The 19192-nt window shown below is 33.6% G+C and overlaps 1 protein-coding gene across 1 annotated transcript in view; it reads left to right on the forward strand.

Annotated features, from left to right (window-relative positions):
• The first annotated feature begins 439 nt into the window (after positions 1–439).
• The window catches only part of LOC149800362 (uncharacterized), a 176357-nt gene continuing 157604 nt past the window's right edge, over positions 440–19192 (forward strand). Inside the window, exons 1-6 of the mRNA XM_089958398.1 lie at positions 440–566; positions 1356–1582; positions 6039–6102; positions 8265–8434; positions 9095–9276; positions 9600–9756. Coding sequence (XP_089814524.1) covers positions 529–566; positions 1356–1582; positions 6039–6102; positions 8265–8434; positions 9095–9276; positions 9600–9756 — 838 coding nt within the window. The 5' untranslated portion in view covers positions 440–528. The remainder of the gene's footprint in view (positions 567–1355; positions 1583–6038; positions 6103–8264; positions 8435–9094; positions 9277–9599; positions 9757–19192) is intronic.

Consider the following 19192-nt stretch of genomic DNA (forward strand, 5'->3'; position numbering starts at 1 on the left):
ACTTCATTGTTATTGTTATATAATTCTCGTTACTTAAGCTTCTTCTTATTTTTTTATATATTGTTTTTTTAATTTTTTTTTTTAAAAAAAAGAAATATTTTCCAGGCTGAGTTCTCGGCAATAAAATCTGTACATTGTGAATAGTTGCATTAGTGTTGTCATACCGTTAGAAACCTGCTTAGGTGAATATCTTTCTCGACATGATAGCAACGAACTTGCCCTAAAATAGTCGTTACTGTGCAAACCATACTTATCTTTCATTTGAAAAGCTATAGACTGATTAAGTCAACGATCTACGTCTCGTTGTCGTAAATGTGACTTTGTCTTGCTTCCAAAGCAATATTCTTCAGTACACACTACCGAATCGTGTTTTTATCATGCATGTCGTTATAGAACAATGGCACCTCTCTGCTGAGAAATTCCTAAAAGGAAAACAGATGTCGCATTTTCAAACGTCTAAGACACACCTCTACTGTCTGTAGATAGGGCCATATATGTAGCGTATTTATAGGACCTTATTTGCACTGAATGTCCATACACTCTTCCTCATTTGATTTACGGAACAGGTAGGAAACCTATTACCAAAACGAATTATGAGTATGCATTACTTGACGATCACCAGAAACAAAAATAGTCTTTCTGATATTAAATAAGGACCATTTTGGAAAAAGAACAAAAACTGTCGTATCTATGCATTTCATGTCATGTCCATAACTGTGTTTTTTTTTCATTCCAAATCACAAGTTAATATAAAGATATTTGCTGAAGATTCATCTCCTGCACGTGTCATTGACATTTGAAGATGCAATGTTTATCTCGTGAAAAAGAGTTTTGGTGAATATTTTTTCCGACAAATAAAGACTTTAAAAATAACAACACGTTTGGCATAAAGATAACCGGTGTTATACGAAAACTAATTTTGGATTTATCACTTTATGTTCACATAATATATACCTTTTAAAAATAATATAGACAACCACTTTTAGCCAAATGAATACGGGTGTGATATAAAAACTAATTTTGGATTTGTCACTTTATGTTGACATAATAGATACCTTTAGAATCTCTCAAGTGTATCAAATGTGAATGTGTCTTGATTATTTCTTCTTTCATAACATGACAGACTTTCACAGTGCACATAAAAGAACATAATAATCTTTTCATTTTATTTATAGCGTTTGATTAATCTTCTTCGAAACAGCTTAATTGTTCTCTGTATTTTTCCATTGCATCTATTTATATAACTGAGACCTCCTAAAGTGATTCTTGGCACTAAATTCAAATACAAGAAGTTTCAACAGAATACATAATTTTCAAGTATACCATTCAAGATGATACATTCTTGTCAATTCCAGGATGAAGTTTCTGGCATTTGCAGTTCTCATTGCCCTGGCCTCCACCAGGATAGAGGCTAACGTATTTACAGATGCTTTAAATAAATTGAAGGAACAGCTTCAACAACTCAGCCAAACATTTGGAAACACTTTTCAGCAGCTTGGAAATACTGCCTTGTCTACTGGAAGCGGCCTATTGAACCAGGCCCTTTCACAAGGGACGCAACTGTTGACTAATGGGGCCGTCCGTAAGTTATTTCAGTAATTTCCACGTACTTTGGAATATTTCTAGTTGCTGTAGTTACTGTAGTGGATATGTTCATGACGTTATCTAGGAAAGGCACGCTAATTACCATCAAAGATAAATTTTAAAGTCTGTTGATGCAGCTTGACTGCACATAAAACTGAAAATATGTAATACCAACTTGACTTGAATATGAGAAATTCACGCAGGCATCCATAATATTTGTTCAGTTGTATATTTTCTTATCATCATTTTGATCTGCAATATTACAGTTAAATATCCTTAAGTAAGAGACAGCCGATACCAGGGGTGATGCATTAGTATAATTCAATGTCCATAAGAGACAGTCCATTCCAGGGATTATGCATTAGTATAATTCAATGTCCATAAGAGACAGTCGATACCAAGGGTTATGCGTTAGTAAAATTCAATGTCCATAAGAGACAGCAGATACCAGGGACTATGCATTAGTATAATTCAATATCCACAGAGACCGTCGATACCAGGGATTATGCATTAGTATAATTCAATGTCCATAAAAGACAGTCGATACCAGGGATTATGCATTAGAATAATTAAATGTCCATTAGAGACAGTCGATACCAGGGATTATGCATTAGTATAATTCAATGTCCATAAGAGACAGCCCATACCAGGGATTATGCATTAGTATAATTCATTGTCCATTAAAGACAGTCGATACCAGGGGTTATGCATTAGTAAAATTCAATGTCCATAAGAGACAGCCGATACCAGGGATTATGCATTAGTATAATTCAATACCCACAGAGACAGTCGATACCAGGGATTATGGATTAGTATAATTCAATATCCATTAGAGACAGTCGATACCAGGGATTATGCATTAGTATAATTCAATGTCCATAAGAGACAGCCGATACTAGGGATTACTCATTAGTACAATTGAATGTCCATGAGTAAGAGGCAGCCAATCGCAATGATTACATAACTGAATAATTCTAACCACGTGTTCTGTATGGTCCAACAGATGTATCTGATAGGTCGGGCAGTAATAACTTGAACATCATGACCCTTTAGCATTGGGTGGCAGCCAGTCCCTTATTGTCCTTGTGCTACTAATCTACTGAATAACACATTCCTGGTAATTCTCCTTAATTCCTTGTTTTTGAGCTTTTTGATGCACAGGGCACTCATTTTAGCATTACTTTTAAGAATACCGGACAGTCGTACCGGAGTATAGAAAACATTGTTGGTTCATAATGTTGAAAACTCAGTTTATATCCGTTCAATGAACAAATACGCACATCGTAATCACATTTGACTTTTGTTCAGGTGTACACAAAGTATTGTGTCAAAGTTAAAAACGTACTAAATGCAATGCTATTGCGACAACAGATTGTTATGTAAAATTAAGTTCAAAATGTTGAGACAAAAATTCTTTTAGAAACTTTATTTCTGTTCTGGGTAGATCAGTTCGCAGAGCATCGTAATCCAAAAGTCGCGGGTTCAATACCGGCTTCAGCCAGCCCAGATAGGCAGTCTTATCTTGTCTTAGGGAAAGCAATTATATTTATAGTGAAAGACACGGCATAATAAATGAAAATCATAAGAAAAATCAATGATACAATAAAAAGGAAAAATCACATGATAAATATCATAAGGATAATCTATTGTACAAATAATAAGGATAACCGCATTATACAAATAATAAGGATAATCATATGATACAAAATAAGCAGGATAATTGTATGATACATATAATAACAATATTCATATGACACACATAGCAAGGATAATCGTATGATAAAATAAAAAGGATAATCATATGATACAACTAAAAAGACAACATAATGATACAACTAATAAGGATAACCGTATGGTACAAATAATGGGGATCATCGTATGATACAAATAATGAGGATCATCATATTATACAAATAATGAGGATCATCGTATGATACAAATAATGAGGATCATCATGTTATACAAATAATGAGGATCATCGTATAATACAAATAATGAGGATCATCGTATGATACAAATAATGAGGATCATCATATTATACAAATATTGAGGATCATCGTATGATACAAATAATGAGGATCATCGTATTATACAAATAATGAGGATCATCGTATGATACAAATAATGAGGATCATCGTATGATACAAATAATGAGGATCATCATATTATACAAATAATGAGGATCATCATATCATGCAAATAATAAGGGTCATCATATGATACAAATAATAAGGATAATCGTACGATAAAAATACCATTTGCATAAAATTTGACTTATGGGGGTCATTCAATGAATTATGTAAGACGTCCTAATATGTTACAGGAAATCATGCATTTGTCATAACTATGCACCACTTGAATATCATGTTAGAAAATTAGCTAGCAAACCCTATGTTAATTGTTGTGAGGATTGCATGTTGGGAAAGAAGTGGAAAATTATTATGTTTTACTCTTGTTTTGCCTTAGTATTTTATACGTACTGTATGTATGATGTAGTATTTCAATGAAGATAGTTATCACCGACACATCTACCACCCCACTCCAACTCCCAGCCCCAAAAATGCAAACATTTTCTGTTTTTTAAAAAAATGATTTCATGAGGGATATTTACTTTTACATTGTATGTTAATTTTCAATAGAATATTAATCTTATATTTTCGTTACGATTCGTGTTTCTTAGAAACGCTAGAAATCGATATCATGTACTTAATACTTGAGATATTATTAGAATATGCTCAGTTCATTTCACCGTAACGGAGATCTCTGTGAAATAATTTGTTTAGCCTTACATTGTCAATTGACACCAATCTTCTTTAACATCTACGATAACTGTTCTATAATTACGCATACATTACCACCAGCATCTACGATAACTGTTCTATAATTATTCATACATTACCACCAGCATCTATGATAACTGTTCTATAATTACTCATACATTACCACCAGCATCTATGATAACTCTTGTGTAATTTTGTTTACATTACCACCAGCATCTACGATAACTGTTCTATAATTATGCATACATTACCACCAGCATATATGATAACTATTGTGTAATTGTGCATACATTACCACCAGTATCTATGATAATTCTTGTGTAATTTGTCTACATTACCACCAGCATATATGATAACTGTTGCATAATTGTGCATACATTACCACCAGCATCTATGATAACTGTATTGTAATCGTGCTTACCTTATCCACCAGCATCTCTGATAACTATTATATAATTATGCTTCTTTTGCCCATCAGCATCTATGATAACTCTTGTTTACTTGTGCATACGTTACCACCAGCATCTATGATAACTATTGTGCAATTGTGCATACATTGTCCACCAGCATCTATGATAACCGTTGTGTAATTTTACATACATTACCACCAGCATCTACAATAATTGTTGTGTAATTGTGCTTACATGGTCCACCAGCATATATGATAACTGTATTGTAATCGTGCTCACCAGCATCTCTGATAACTATTATATAATTATGCTTCTTTTGCCCATCAGCATCTATGATAACTCTTGTTTACTTCTGCATACGTTACCACCAGCATCTATGATAACTATTGTGCAATTGTGCATACATTGTCCACCAGCATCTATGATAACCGTTGTGTAATTTTACATACATTACCACCAGCATCTACAATAATTGTTGTGTAATTGTGCTTACATGGTCCACCAGCATATATGATAACGGTTGTGTAAATGTGCTTACATTACCACCAGCATCTACGATAACTCTTGCATAATTGTTCATACATTACCATCAGCATCTATAAGAACTGTTGTGTAATTGTACATACATGGTCCACAGCATCTATAACTGTTGTGTAATTGTGCATACATTACCACCAGGATCTACGATAATTCTTGTATAATTGTGCATACATTACCACCAGCATCTATGATAACTGTTGTGTAATTGTGCTTACATGGTCCACCATCATCTACGATAGCTCTTATATAATTGTGCATACATTACCGACAACATATATGATAACTGTTGTGTAACAGTGCATACATTACCATCAACATCTACGATAGCTCTTGTATAATTGTGCATACATTGCCAAGAACATCTATGATAACTGTTGTGTAATTGTGCTTACATTGTCCACCAGCATCTATGACACGTGTTGTGTAATTATGCATACAATGTCTCTCAGCATCGATGAGAACTTTTTGTAATCCTGCTTACGTCGTCCACCAGCATATATGATCATTCCGGTATTATTTTTTTTTATTTTTTTTATATTATTATTAATTTTTTAAATATTAAACAACGTGTGCAATCAACTATGGGTCTCAATAAATCTGTGCTTTTTATTTGCGGAGACATATAAGCATATGGTCTAATTCGCATGAAAAACTATGTATTCATTTTATACCTTTTATCACGACTTTTCTCTTGTGTTCATCGTGACATCACTCTTTTTTTCAGAACTTATCTTTAACTTGCTGCATCCATCTACAACAACAAACACCGGAGCGAAGAGAGCCGTGAGGTACCGTATAATGTATTTGAATATACTAAAACAGATCAATAGATTCTTTGAATTCGATTGATTTGTATGTACATTAGTAATGACAAGTATTATATTAGCAAACAGATTGATTGATTTCGTTTTATTTGTATGTATCTTAGATCGGTCTAGTGTTATATTAGTAAACACGATATGATAGGCAGATAAGTATTCATATGTGACGGATTACATTGAGTATAATGCAGCGTGAATCTGTAATTTCCTTTCAACGTTGAAATATCGCTATTTATATTGTAAATAATTGTGTTGTGCGTGACATATAGGAAGGGGGCGATTTGATCATTATCTGTACAGAACTGACTTAAAAAAGTTCATGTTAGCTGTGGTTGTTGCTTAATCGTGCAATCTAGGGACGGTACCTCAATTTATCCATCAGCTGAATACATTTATGTCAGTCAGGCCAACAAAAAAGCCACTACATGCGATTAAAAGCAAACGTATTCGTGCAGTCGAGTGGATGGTACCCCAATTTGGCCGTTAGCCCAATATAAATGTCAGTCAGGCCAACAAAAAAACCACCACTTACAATTAAAAGCAAACGTATTCGTGCAGACGAGTGGATGGAACCTCAATTAGGCCATTAGGCGAATATATTTATGTAAGCTTCTCTAACCTTCTTACTGGAATATTTTGTAAAGGTTCTCAGCTTTTTGGTTTCTGGTGAACGTATCGCTTAACACGTGCCAACACCTATTGGCTGCAGACCAATACTATCGCTGGCAGTGATATGAAGATCACGTGACTTACACGTGCTGTGAGCTCCTCGAATATTTTGATCTAATGTCCGTCAGCAGTTTGCTAATATTATGTTGTTTTTAGTGACAGGTACCACGGTACGTTTTCACTGTACCGGTACGTCGATAGTTTCCGTTAGTAAGGAGTGTGAGGAAATTCCCGAGTAATCCTTTCACTAGTTTAATGGTATCAGATGAACTACTTCTTTTCTCTTGTCAAAATAATTATAAAAACCATATTTCTTCCACATAGTTGTATTTGTCACAAATTAATTTCAAAGATTACAAATATATTTATTGATCTTTAATCACCTGTTAGACATGTGTCAATATGGTTGGCCAAAGGGATTTTGTGAATGATACTCTGGCCAATTCCAACTTTTGCAAAAAATTTCAGAATGAAAGTATGTTAATGCGCTGAAAAGGTTTAATTCGTCTGTAAGATCGATAATTATCCTAAATGTTCTCAGAAAAGCAGTTGTTTTCTGTCTGAATTTCATTTAATTTCTCGAGTTCACTCTATATTTTCTCCTTTGTTCAGTCCGTGTGTTTCGTGTTCGTTGTCCCTCTGACAAATACATTGCCCGGGTGTTTGCATGCCATTCAAGATCCCATTGATTGCAGATGTGTAGCTATTAAATTGTAGGCTACATCATCAAGATTTTCTATTTGTATCAGTAATCTTTATAATATCAGGACAATGTTCTTTACAGGGCGTCAAATATGGTGTAAGATTAATCATTCCACATTAATCACAGTTTTAAATGTGTACAGCAATACGATATACATAGTACCTATATCTACTATAATTGTCAAATAGGGACATGTAATTATCAGATGTGATATTTTTTGAAACGATGTATTTTATTTTCCTTAATATCAAGACTGTTAATTGTTTAAGATGATATAATGGATATAAGATGTTACTGTATGATATAAATCAGACCAAGATATATTTGTCCATCTATTTGAAAACCCTAAATTAAACAAAAAGAACCTCTACCCATCCAACAGAAAATTAAGTTGTCGGTCCCAAAATAATTACGGCATACAGTGTGGTACGTGTATACCGTGGTACCTGTCAAGGTATGTTCAGAAATACCCCAATACACAATTATTTAATATACCCAACACGATATATATATATATATATATATATATATATATATATATATATATATATATATATATATATATATATATATATGCAAGAAACTATTGATGTGATTCGGAGAAATATTCTTTTTTCTCACTGTTATCATATATTTTACAACAGGAATAATAGAGGTGTCACGTGTTGGATCTGAGATACATCAAACATTATGTAAATTAAACTGGAATTTTAATTTAGGAAAAATGTACTTGATAACATATATTCATTTTATACAGTGCTGTCATCGAACAGAAAGCAAAAGATGTCCTGAATTCGTTTGCCACTGACCTGAAGGACAAGCTCCACGGGGAATATGCTGCTGCCGTCCGTGAACTGCAGGCCCTGGCTTTTGAATCCCTGTTTTTGTCACATGATCAACTCAAACAAAAGGTCCAACAAATTGTCTGTAAGTATATATTCTATGTTGACGGTCAAAGGCATTGGATATTTGATTGAAATAAATGTCCCTTCTGTCATATTTTTATATATTTCTAAAAGAAACATATCAGATCACCATCATTTGCTGTAAAGTTTTGGTGTATAGCAATGCCATTCACGTTTGTGTAATTTTGTTGAAATTTATTAGGGCTTAGAAGTTGCTGAAAAGTTAGCAAACAAAATGATGACAGTGTTTGAAATCCATGAGTAATCCGTCGGACGGAAATAGTGGTGTCAACATAATTGATAATATATTGATATTATAAATATAAGTAGGATCAATTCTGCTGTTGTATATTATTATGATCAAGTTCACAAATTGCTTGTGCAAAAATTATCAAATCAGTGGATGTATACAAGATCAAAATCAACGACCAATAAACTCCATATCTAGTAATCCTCTTAACGATTGGTCAGCCGTAATACTTTTTTTGTTTCGAGACTACTTCCAATTTACTGCAGCAATATTAAGTCTTCTTCAATGTCCCTAGTCTAGCCATCTTATCCTGCAGAAACACGAAAGTCTTTTTCGACAAATCTACTCTAGTTAAACAAATGCTACAATTGCATGAACACGCACATGTAATTAAATTTGGGTATAGCTGATATCCATTTCTATTTGAAAAAGCCTCACACAGCCATCAGATGACAGTCATCATGGAAAGCCTTCCTGCAGACCTGGTCAAGTTTGTCGAGAAAGCTCTCCTCAACAGAAGACGTGGCCTTCTTGATGGCCTTTTGGGAAGTCTTACACAAACTGCTTCAGAACTGGCTGGACAATTCTTTCCACATGTACAGCATGTACAACAGGTGGGAAATAACTGGATAAAATAATCAAATTAAAAGAAAAAATTCAAGATTGCTTCCACGAACAAAATTGCTTATATTTACTTTGTACATTCTTATTTGAACTAAGTGTGTGCAAATTCTTCTGCATATGACAACAATATTAAAGCCTTCTATACGTTTCTGTACTTCAAGAAATAATCTCAGATTAAAGTCAAGAGAAAATAAAAGAGAGAGATAATGGCCCCATTGGAGTGACTTACCATATATGGACCAAAATATCTCTGGACTTCTTCAACATTGTTTTTATTTCAAAATTACATTGTTCTTTTCAACATTGCTTACAGCTGCTGAGTAATCTTGGCCAAGCTCTGACAGGCACTGCCACCGGTCTGGCGGGAGAACTTGTGTCCACTCTGACCGATGTCCACCACACAGTACAAGGTGCTCTTTCTGGGGCTTTGCAAACAGCCACTGGCTCTTTGAATCCAGTTAACCTGCTTCGTAAGTTCAAACGTTCTTACCTATGAGAAACGTATAATGTAGAAAACAATTTTGAAACAGATATCGCTGCCATATATATCCGTTTTTTCATGAGACATCAATTCACAATGTCTTCCATGCATATGTCGATTCTAAGTTTCGAGACCTTAAATATTAAACACCTTACTTTTGATACATCAGAAAAAAATCTGAACGATTAAAATTCAATATGATTAATTAATAACACAAGAAATTTCAATATGGTTAATTAATAACACAAGAAAATATCAATATGATTAATTATTAACACAAGAAAATTTCAATATGATTAATTAATAACACAAGAAAATTTCAATCTGATTAATTAATAACACAAGAAAATTTCAATATGATTAATTAATAACACAAGAAAATTTTAAAATTATTAATTATTAACACAAGAAAATTTCAATATGATTAATTAATAACACAAGAAAATTTCAATGTGATTAATTAATAACACACGTAAATGTCCATGTGATTAATTAATAACGCAAGCAAATTTCAATATGACTAATTAATAACCAGAAAATTTTAATATGATTAATAACACAAAAAAATTTACAATGCAAAGTTCAGACAGTAGGTGGATTAAATGTACTCTGAAGTAAGTAAAATAGCTACTGGTTTTCTTCTTTTTCATCATAAACATATTATCTTTGTTCAAAAGATGTATATTTATTGCTCTAAATGTAAAGTAAAGCGCAACAAATAAACTTGCTGTATGCATGCTTTTCATGTTTATAACATAATATTTATTTTGTTTATTTGCAGAGGGGCTCACAGGAACAGCACAATAAATAATATTGATTGTAAATTTGAATAAAACGATATTATGTTGAAAACTGCCTTTGTACTTCGTTCATAAACTGAAATATGATAAGTATAGATGGAACACATTTAACATATACAATTATACAGTCAATGATAATGTTACAGCATGGCATCATCTATGGAAGTCAAGAATTGAAAGCATCATCAAATGTATAGTTCGATATTATCTTTAAGAATTGTATGTTTCGGATTTATTTGAATACTACATCATAATCTGTTTGGCTGTCGCGGGATTTCTTGTCATCATTAATCTGGACAGTACACTCACATTTCTGCTTATTTAAACTCAAGTTTTCACAATTCTTTGAGAATTTGTTGTCAAAAGTTTTATTATCTCTCCACAAATAGTTGATATTCAAAGATTTATTAAGGACTTCTTATTTTTACACACATCATTTATATTGTCAGTGAATGTTGGTGGAAAGAAGGGCGTTAGCAATTAGGTTTTAAATATCCACACATACCCTAGTACCTTTGCCATGATCTCGATCAAGTTTTATTACTTGTGTTGCTGACAAGCTTGCAAAAAGGGTGGCAGAAATTGAAATATCCAAGTTGGGGCATGTGTTCCTGGCCCTGTACAATGTCACTGGAAGTAAAATATTTCCTTTAGAATTAGTAATTAATAAGTAACTTCTAAACTGTTAATTGTAACAGTTCAATTAATTATACTAAGTTTAGGAGAGTTGTCCATCGCCAGGTATAATACCATTTTCTGTCGAAATGTCCAAAACGAGTAAGTGAGCGCCACATTTTATATCAGAAGAAGGGCCAATGTCAGAGACAGGGTTAAACATTCAACTTTCATTTTTGAAAAGAAATAGATGGAATTCCGTTTTTCTTTTATATCAAAATCTCCCATTCCTAATCTTGTGGAACACAACAGGGCTAACTAGTAGACCGTGTGCGCGTATTACTCACCTTTTGTCGTGGTCTCTAATAAGACTGGGTCGCCTTGGAGAGAGGTTGAATGCCATGTTTACTGTCGATCCACATTTTAGCAGACATGATAATGGAAGTTACAACACATTGGTACATGTAACATTTGTTCAGTGACATTAACCTTCTTAACTCAACCAATGTTAGTCAAACGAATTACTATATATGAATCGATAACATAATCAAACAGACTAGAGAGACAATCTTAAAACTTACGAAATACGATTAGATACAGTATTGGATGTTTAAGAAAGGAATTCAGTTATCATATGTTTAGATAAGAGCCGCTGAAGCCAGATGGTTTGTAATCATTCAGAACAGTTATAAACCATACATACAATCATGACATGGCCCAGGTCACAAACGCGGATTGAATATAACAATATATGGAGAAACACCCGGCTAGTCATACATTTCCTTATGTCTTGTACGTAAAACATACATTGTTACTTTTTTACGTATCCTATAGACAAATAAAACGTCTATTCGCCCATATATTTTAACTCTCTGGCAATGATATTTCCTTATGCAATAACTACAGCGCTAAAAATATGTTCCGAACATTTATAATAATTTTTGACAGAACGTTTTGCAAATTTTGCTTTACCAATATATGTACATTCGACAATGAATAAAAATATATTTTTATTAAAGTATTTCTTGAGCGGATTAATATGGGGACAATCGTTGGGTTGGCATTACGTTATAGTTTTTATATTTTTGAGTCCGTTGTATGTATTATCGAAGGCACTACCTGATTGCTTACATAACTGAACAGTCTTGGCATATCTTAAAATATTTTCACCCTGATCGAGAGAAAGAAATGAAGGGACCTCCATCGTATGGGAAGAAAAAAATGAATTATTCCTTAATATCGAAATATCTGTTTGAATGAAATAAATAAGGGAAGAGATATTTCCAAATTGGAAAAAGAGGGTAGTTCCAAATATCATACTGATACATTTCAGTGCCTCAGTAATACAATTAATCGAAATTCTTGTGAATTCAACTTACAAACCCATGCATAGCTTCACAACAAGAAGGGACCGTGTTTCGATTCCCAACATCGAATCAGTCCAGATCGGTTACCGTGGTGTAACATTCGGCTTGATACTTTTTTCTGCACGCCTTTGCACACTATCATTTTCAAATGTTGCCAAACCGTAAATCATATCAGATCGTTTTGAAATTCAATGCTTATAACGGTAGAAAGATTATATATGATCATTTTATGTTGCTTCCTTATAACAGTAGTAAATATTTGCTAACAAAGCTGAGAAAAATTGTACATGTTTTGAATTAACACAAATATGTTTAAGCTCTCTCTTTATATATATATCATCCAGTGTCTCATCAATTGTACGCTGATGACACCCAAATATACAAATCTAGCCACCCAACTGAAGTTGATGCTACCATCCAAGGTGTAGAGAGGTGCATTTGTGATGTGAAATCATGGATGACTTGTAACAAGCTGCAGATGTATGATGATAAAACTGAGGCCATTCTGATCACAACACAAAGACTTTCTCGTTCACATCCTTTACCTAAAACAATAAATATCAGCAACGCCAACATTAAATTCACACAATCAGTACGAAACCTAGGTGTTACTCTGGACAGTACTCTCACAATGCACCAACATGTCATGAACATATGCAAGGCTGCATATCTTGAGCTTAGACGCATCAGCTCAATTCGCAAATATCTTTCAGTTGATGCCACTAAAACACTTGTGTGTTCATTAGTACTTTCAAGACTGAACTATTGTAACTCAATTCTGTCTGGTTTATCTCAATATCTACTCCATAAACTTCAAAAAGTTCAAAACACGGCTGCTCGGATCATACTTAGAGTACCACGATCAGAGCACACCTCCCCTCTGCTCTGTACCCTACACTGGCTATCCATTCGATCCAGAATCAAACATAAAATTGTTCTCTGTGCTACGTTTCACTGTCGGACTCTAGTCCAACATACCTATCTGACCTCACCCATGTGTACACACCAGCAAGATACTTACGCTCCTCTTCTGACAATCGTATACTCATTATTCCAAGTATGAAAACAAAGTCATATGGACATCGTTCTTTTGCATACCAGGGCCCAGCAACGTGGAATGAATTGCCCACTGAACTTAGAAAGACACAGTGATCACATTCAAGAGGGCTCTCAAAACTCACTTATTTCGACAGCAAGAACAAACTTAAAGACCTAATAATGTTTCCTAATTGAAATATTCTCAGTATGTTTTTCATTTTATTTTTTTAATATTTTTCTAATTTCATGTTGTTTGTTTTTGTAATAATATTATTATGTTTCTTATCTTATAGGTGTTGTCTAAAGTTGTAAAGCGCTTAGAGCTTCTAAAGATTAGGCGCTATACAAAGTCCTCATTATTATTATTATTATTATTATTATTATTATTATTATTATATATATATATATATATATATATATATATATATATATATATATATATATATATATATATATATATATATATATATATATATATATATATATATATATATACCAAAATCGACAACATATAATTAAAAACGGTTTTTCAAAGTTTTGAGCTTAACAAGCTCTTCACCACTGAATACAAATAGCCACTGACATACACTAAACAAAGACAACACAATATCTACAAAACAAAGTCTAGACTCCTGCATGTCAGAATCACTAGGGGCAATTTACAACAAGAGATATAACAAGACAAAATTGTGCATAAATAATAGGAGAGTGGGTTCTTTAGTCTATCGCATAGCGAACCAGCATGTTTTGAACTAATCTGAAGTTGTAACCAAAGGAAAGAAACAGTGTGGCTAGAGATTAGCACCATCTACCGATTTTGGATAAGACATTTTATTTGGGTCGGAAGAGGTTCTGAAGGAAAGATGTTTGTGTGTAAGGATAATGGAAATAATAATAATGATAATAATAATAATAATTATGGATTAGTTGAGCTTACCGATATCATCGTTGTTTTTGACGGTGTTGTATTAACGACAATCTGTTGTAGTAATTCATTCTTCGTTGACATTCTTCTTCTTCTTCTTCTTCTTCTTATTATTATTATTATTATTATTATTATTATTAAAATCAGGCGTGGATTCTATGACAGTCATTGCTTCTTTGCAAATTTTAATCATCTGTGTAAATTCAAAACCGGATATTTTTCCATCACTAAGACTTGTTGATATTAACGAATATAATTTGGAGTATGCTATCGTCGCTGTGTGTAATTTTTTATCTAATCATGGAATTTTGTGTTTGTGCATGTACATATATTTTGCGATGATATTAAGATGGCCAGTAATTGTTGCAGCTACAACACAAATTGTTACAACTGCTTGTGCCATCGCTAGCGATGTTGTTGTTGTTGATAATAATACATCGGTTCCAGCAATAACAGTAGACGCCGAATAAACAATTATGTCAACAATAACTACACGTCTGCGATATTTATTTTGCACTCACTTTATATTCATCAACGACATTTTTCGTTCCTTTACATTCACGTACTTGATTATATATGTAATGTGGCGCTGCACGTTGAACGTTGATCGGAATGTTCATTATATTTAATTAGGTGTGAATTTGATGACTAATTCATAACACCAAAAGTAAATTAAGCCGAGATTTTTTTTTCTTCTTCCGGTTCCACAGTAAATGTTCTATCTTCGTTTTGCTCCAACATCAATAACATATATCCAGGAGATCCACCTGACGCAGTTAGGCGTGTGGATAACGCCGTGAAATAGTGGTGGATATTGCAAATGTAATAACGCCAACCACTGAGAGCCTGTATAAACCGGTAACTTCAGCGCGATGTTTGATGGATTTATTAAGTGGTGACCATAATGCTTGTCCAGACGCTAATGTGTTTTACTATAGTGTCATCAATTTTTTTATGTCGGAGAGTGGTTTTCCAAAAAATGTCATCAACAATCTGATTTCTTCTTTTACGAAACCTGAAAATGTGTTCATATAGTAGTATAATCAGTGCTATATGAGCTAATTTCATTTTTAAGTGAAACTAACGAGTTCATCATTGGAAGGGTGTATTTCTTCGTTACAGCGTCATTGTCTGATTCCGATTCTCTAAGATCAGTATTTCTTTTATTAGACATATTGAGAGAACCAGCCATTGTATCATTGGATTTTTTTACTCCACCACGAATATTATATAATATCGTTGACATAGTATCACCGGATTTAATGTTTCCATAACTTTCAAACACAGGTATGCTATTTTCAGTTTCTCCGTTAATTTTAACGATAATATCTTTCAATGAAAGATTGTTGGTTTTTAAGTTTCCTTGTTTTTCTTGAAATACAACATTTTCGTTTGGGTCTACATTTGCAAGATTTAATAATTCAGATATTTCATCACTAATCTGTTTACTTATATTTTTATGAGTTATTGCGTGGGGTTTTTTTTCAGTTTTTGTTTAGAGGAAGATCTTCCGTAAATATAAACCATTATACTTTAAGATCTATTTAAAACGACGCGTCTACTTGTTTAATTGAGGTGGTAATTCATGAGGTGGTAACATTGATGATGACTAAGCGTCGAGTACAGAAATTACTTCACGCCCACATATTGGCTGATCCGTTATTGTTTGTGTTGTTAATGTTGAATACTAGAGTACAGAAATTACTTCACGCCCACATATTGGCTGATCTGTTATTGTTTGTGTTGTTAATGTTGAATACTAGAGTGGAGTTTTTATTGTGTTTACGTAATTTGAAATATTTTTGGTGGCGCCAACCCAAACGAATCCAAATAAACAATTCCAAGTGGATCAATTGCGTATGCCACTCGATGACTACCAGGACCGGAACATTAACGAGATTAATGATACCAGATTCAGTATTGTATGGCTGTTTTGGTAAATGATCACGCAGAAAAACACCTCCAAACAATTTATATTTAATTTTTAGCAGCGTCAGGTACATCAAACTTTGATGTTGGGAAGATTAACGAACTGTTCCTGGAAGTCTCAGATTTTCTCCGCATCGATAAGGAGTAATCTTAGACCTCGACCACGTCTTTTGTTAAATCCGCGTTCTGTTGCTTTCTTTAATGCCATCCCTGCAGCAGTTTTGGCAAATGATCCAACAGCACCAAGTGCAGCTGCTTTTGCAACAGCTGAGGCTTCAGCGGCTATTAACGCTGGTATAGATGCAAGAAGTGGAAATTTACCGCCTGTTTTAATTGGGTCATTAACTGCCCAGCAGAAAGATTGAGTCTAACGCCTGTTTTTGATTATTTGGCGCTATTGAAATGTCTGAGATGACGTTCTGACAATGATAGTTTATTTTGACCACCTGTGATCTGATATTTTTAGTGATCTTTTTGTTCCACAGTTGTTTGCTGAATTTGATTGAAACTGTTTAATCTGACCAGCAGTCAGACTGATACTTACATGATGATAAGACATATTTTTAAGTAATAGGTTATTTTCAACCGAAAATGTATAATGTTTTCTATCCGTACGTCAATAACCCGCATTCGTCCGCCAGTGCTTCAAGAAACATTGCTTTATCGCAGAGCATAACTGCTCTGTAATTAACACCACCACCTGGATTTACGCGAGCTTTAAAATGAATATCAACAAAAGATTGTTTGAATAATTCTATATGCTCAAATGGAAAAGAGTAGATCGGATACAGATTTCCAAAATGTAACTGTGATATTTATAAACCACTATCTGCATTTTGATCACGCCCCATAAATGTCATTAAAAGATGATATGCACGTGCTACATAGTTATTTTCAAAATTTAACGTTCTATCTTCATTTGGTTCCTGATGTCCATTTATCTGTAAAGAAACTTCATTAATATTAAAACTGTTAAATATCATCCGACTATGTTCTTCATTATTTAGTCGATCAGCATTTTGTAAAGCGATGTCTTGGTGCAGAAACTCCTTATTCTGATGCAGCATGCCATGTAAATAACCCAGCAATATTACTTTGAGTTACATCTGTAGTTTCCTGTCAGCTATGATAACAATGATTTTCCGCCTGAATTCATAAAGCGTATAAACTTTTCTTCTTCAGCAATTGTTGGAGTCATTACTGGCATCCACAGTGAAAGTTTAAATAATATTACTTTACCATTATGCTTTAAGATCTATTTAAAACGACGCGTCTACTTGTTTAATCGCGCACGACTTCATGAGGTGGTAATAGCATCATTCTCATTACCTTTCTCAATAGTACAACTCTATGTTTCGCTCCAAAGATAACTTTCCTGACGTTTCTTCAAAATCCAAAAATATGTGATGACGGAATTGCGCATGCAAATCTTCTACGACCATCTTTCAACAATGATTTACGTACAGCAAATCCTAGGTTATAAATCTCGTTGACGCAATGTATCATCAAAATATCAGTGCCGGGTCTGTCTATCGCTCCAGCTGGTTGTGAATTAGTCGCAGTATTTTGTACCACTTGTACTTTTAAATGTGGTCTGGGATCAAGATGAGCAGTGCTATCTTTGGCAAATATAATTGACGGACCAGTGATTTTGTATAATCATGTGAATATCGTGCTAAATGTAAAATTGCTGTGGCAACATCAACGATTTTTTAAATTGTTTTTATAGGTTACTGCATTTTTGGGATGGCATACGACCTTGCGAGTGCAGTATATCCATCCGACAAAACGAGTTCATATTTTCCCATACAAATGCAGTAACCTTTTTATTATATGCTCACTATTTTATTCTACCTAAGGTTTAATTATATAAACAAAATACACTATAAGAAACAACGTAAATGCATTCCAAACTAAATACACAAGCGCATATTCATCATTACACAAATCAACATCATTACTGTGCACATAACTCAGCCCAGATAAATTTGAACTTAGTCGCGCGCTAGACATAACTTTCGAAAGAAAATGGCGTGTTTAGTTAAAATTGAAATTTGGAGTCATTTTGTGAATGAATGTGCATTGCAACAACTTTTCCATTTGATCTGGAATGAATATATTTTGGTATTTTGTTTCGATTCGACGAAAGTTTGTGATTTTGGACTGGATTCATCTGTGCAAATTATACATGAAATACATTGGATTGAAGCGGCGCGGGAGAAGCGTGTTTACATCTGCAAATGAGTTTCTGTTTCTGTCATTGAATGTTTGAAATCATAATGTGGGAAAAATATGAAGTCTTTCAATTGCAATTATCAAAAAGACGCTATGGAATGTAATGCTTATTTCATTTTGAGTGCAGTAAGGAGGATGCAATTGCACTTATCATCGAAATCACATCACAATTTCGAAATGTGTAATCCAGATTGAAAACCTATGATATGGCTCATGTAATTCGGATTTGCAGGATTAAGAAAATACATTTTGAGGAAATTCAGGATGTAAAACTGTAATATATTTTATTTTGCCATTCTTATTACCAGCTAAAGAAGAGAGTATATGACTTGTCACTTGTATGTTGTTTGTGAGGACCTTATCTTCCGTCTTTTATATAATGTAGCTAGCCTAAATCTGTAACATTGTATCAACGCGGAATGTGCCAAAGCAGCCGGTATGTGGCAGTCCACGAAACATCTGTTTTAGTTCATTCATAAACAAATTTAAACAACCACAAGGTAAAGAGCCTCTTAT

Source organism: Sinohyriopsis cumingii, chromosome 5 (genome assembly GCF_028554795.1).
Source record: "Sinohyriopsis cumingii isolate HCF-2022 chromosome 5, ASM2855479v2, whole genome shotgun sequence".
Classification (NCBI taxonomy): domain Eukaryota; kingdom Metazoa; phylum Mollusca; class Bivalvia; order Unionida; family Unionidae; genus Sinohyriopsis; species Sinohyriopsis cumingii.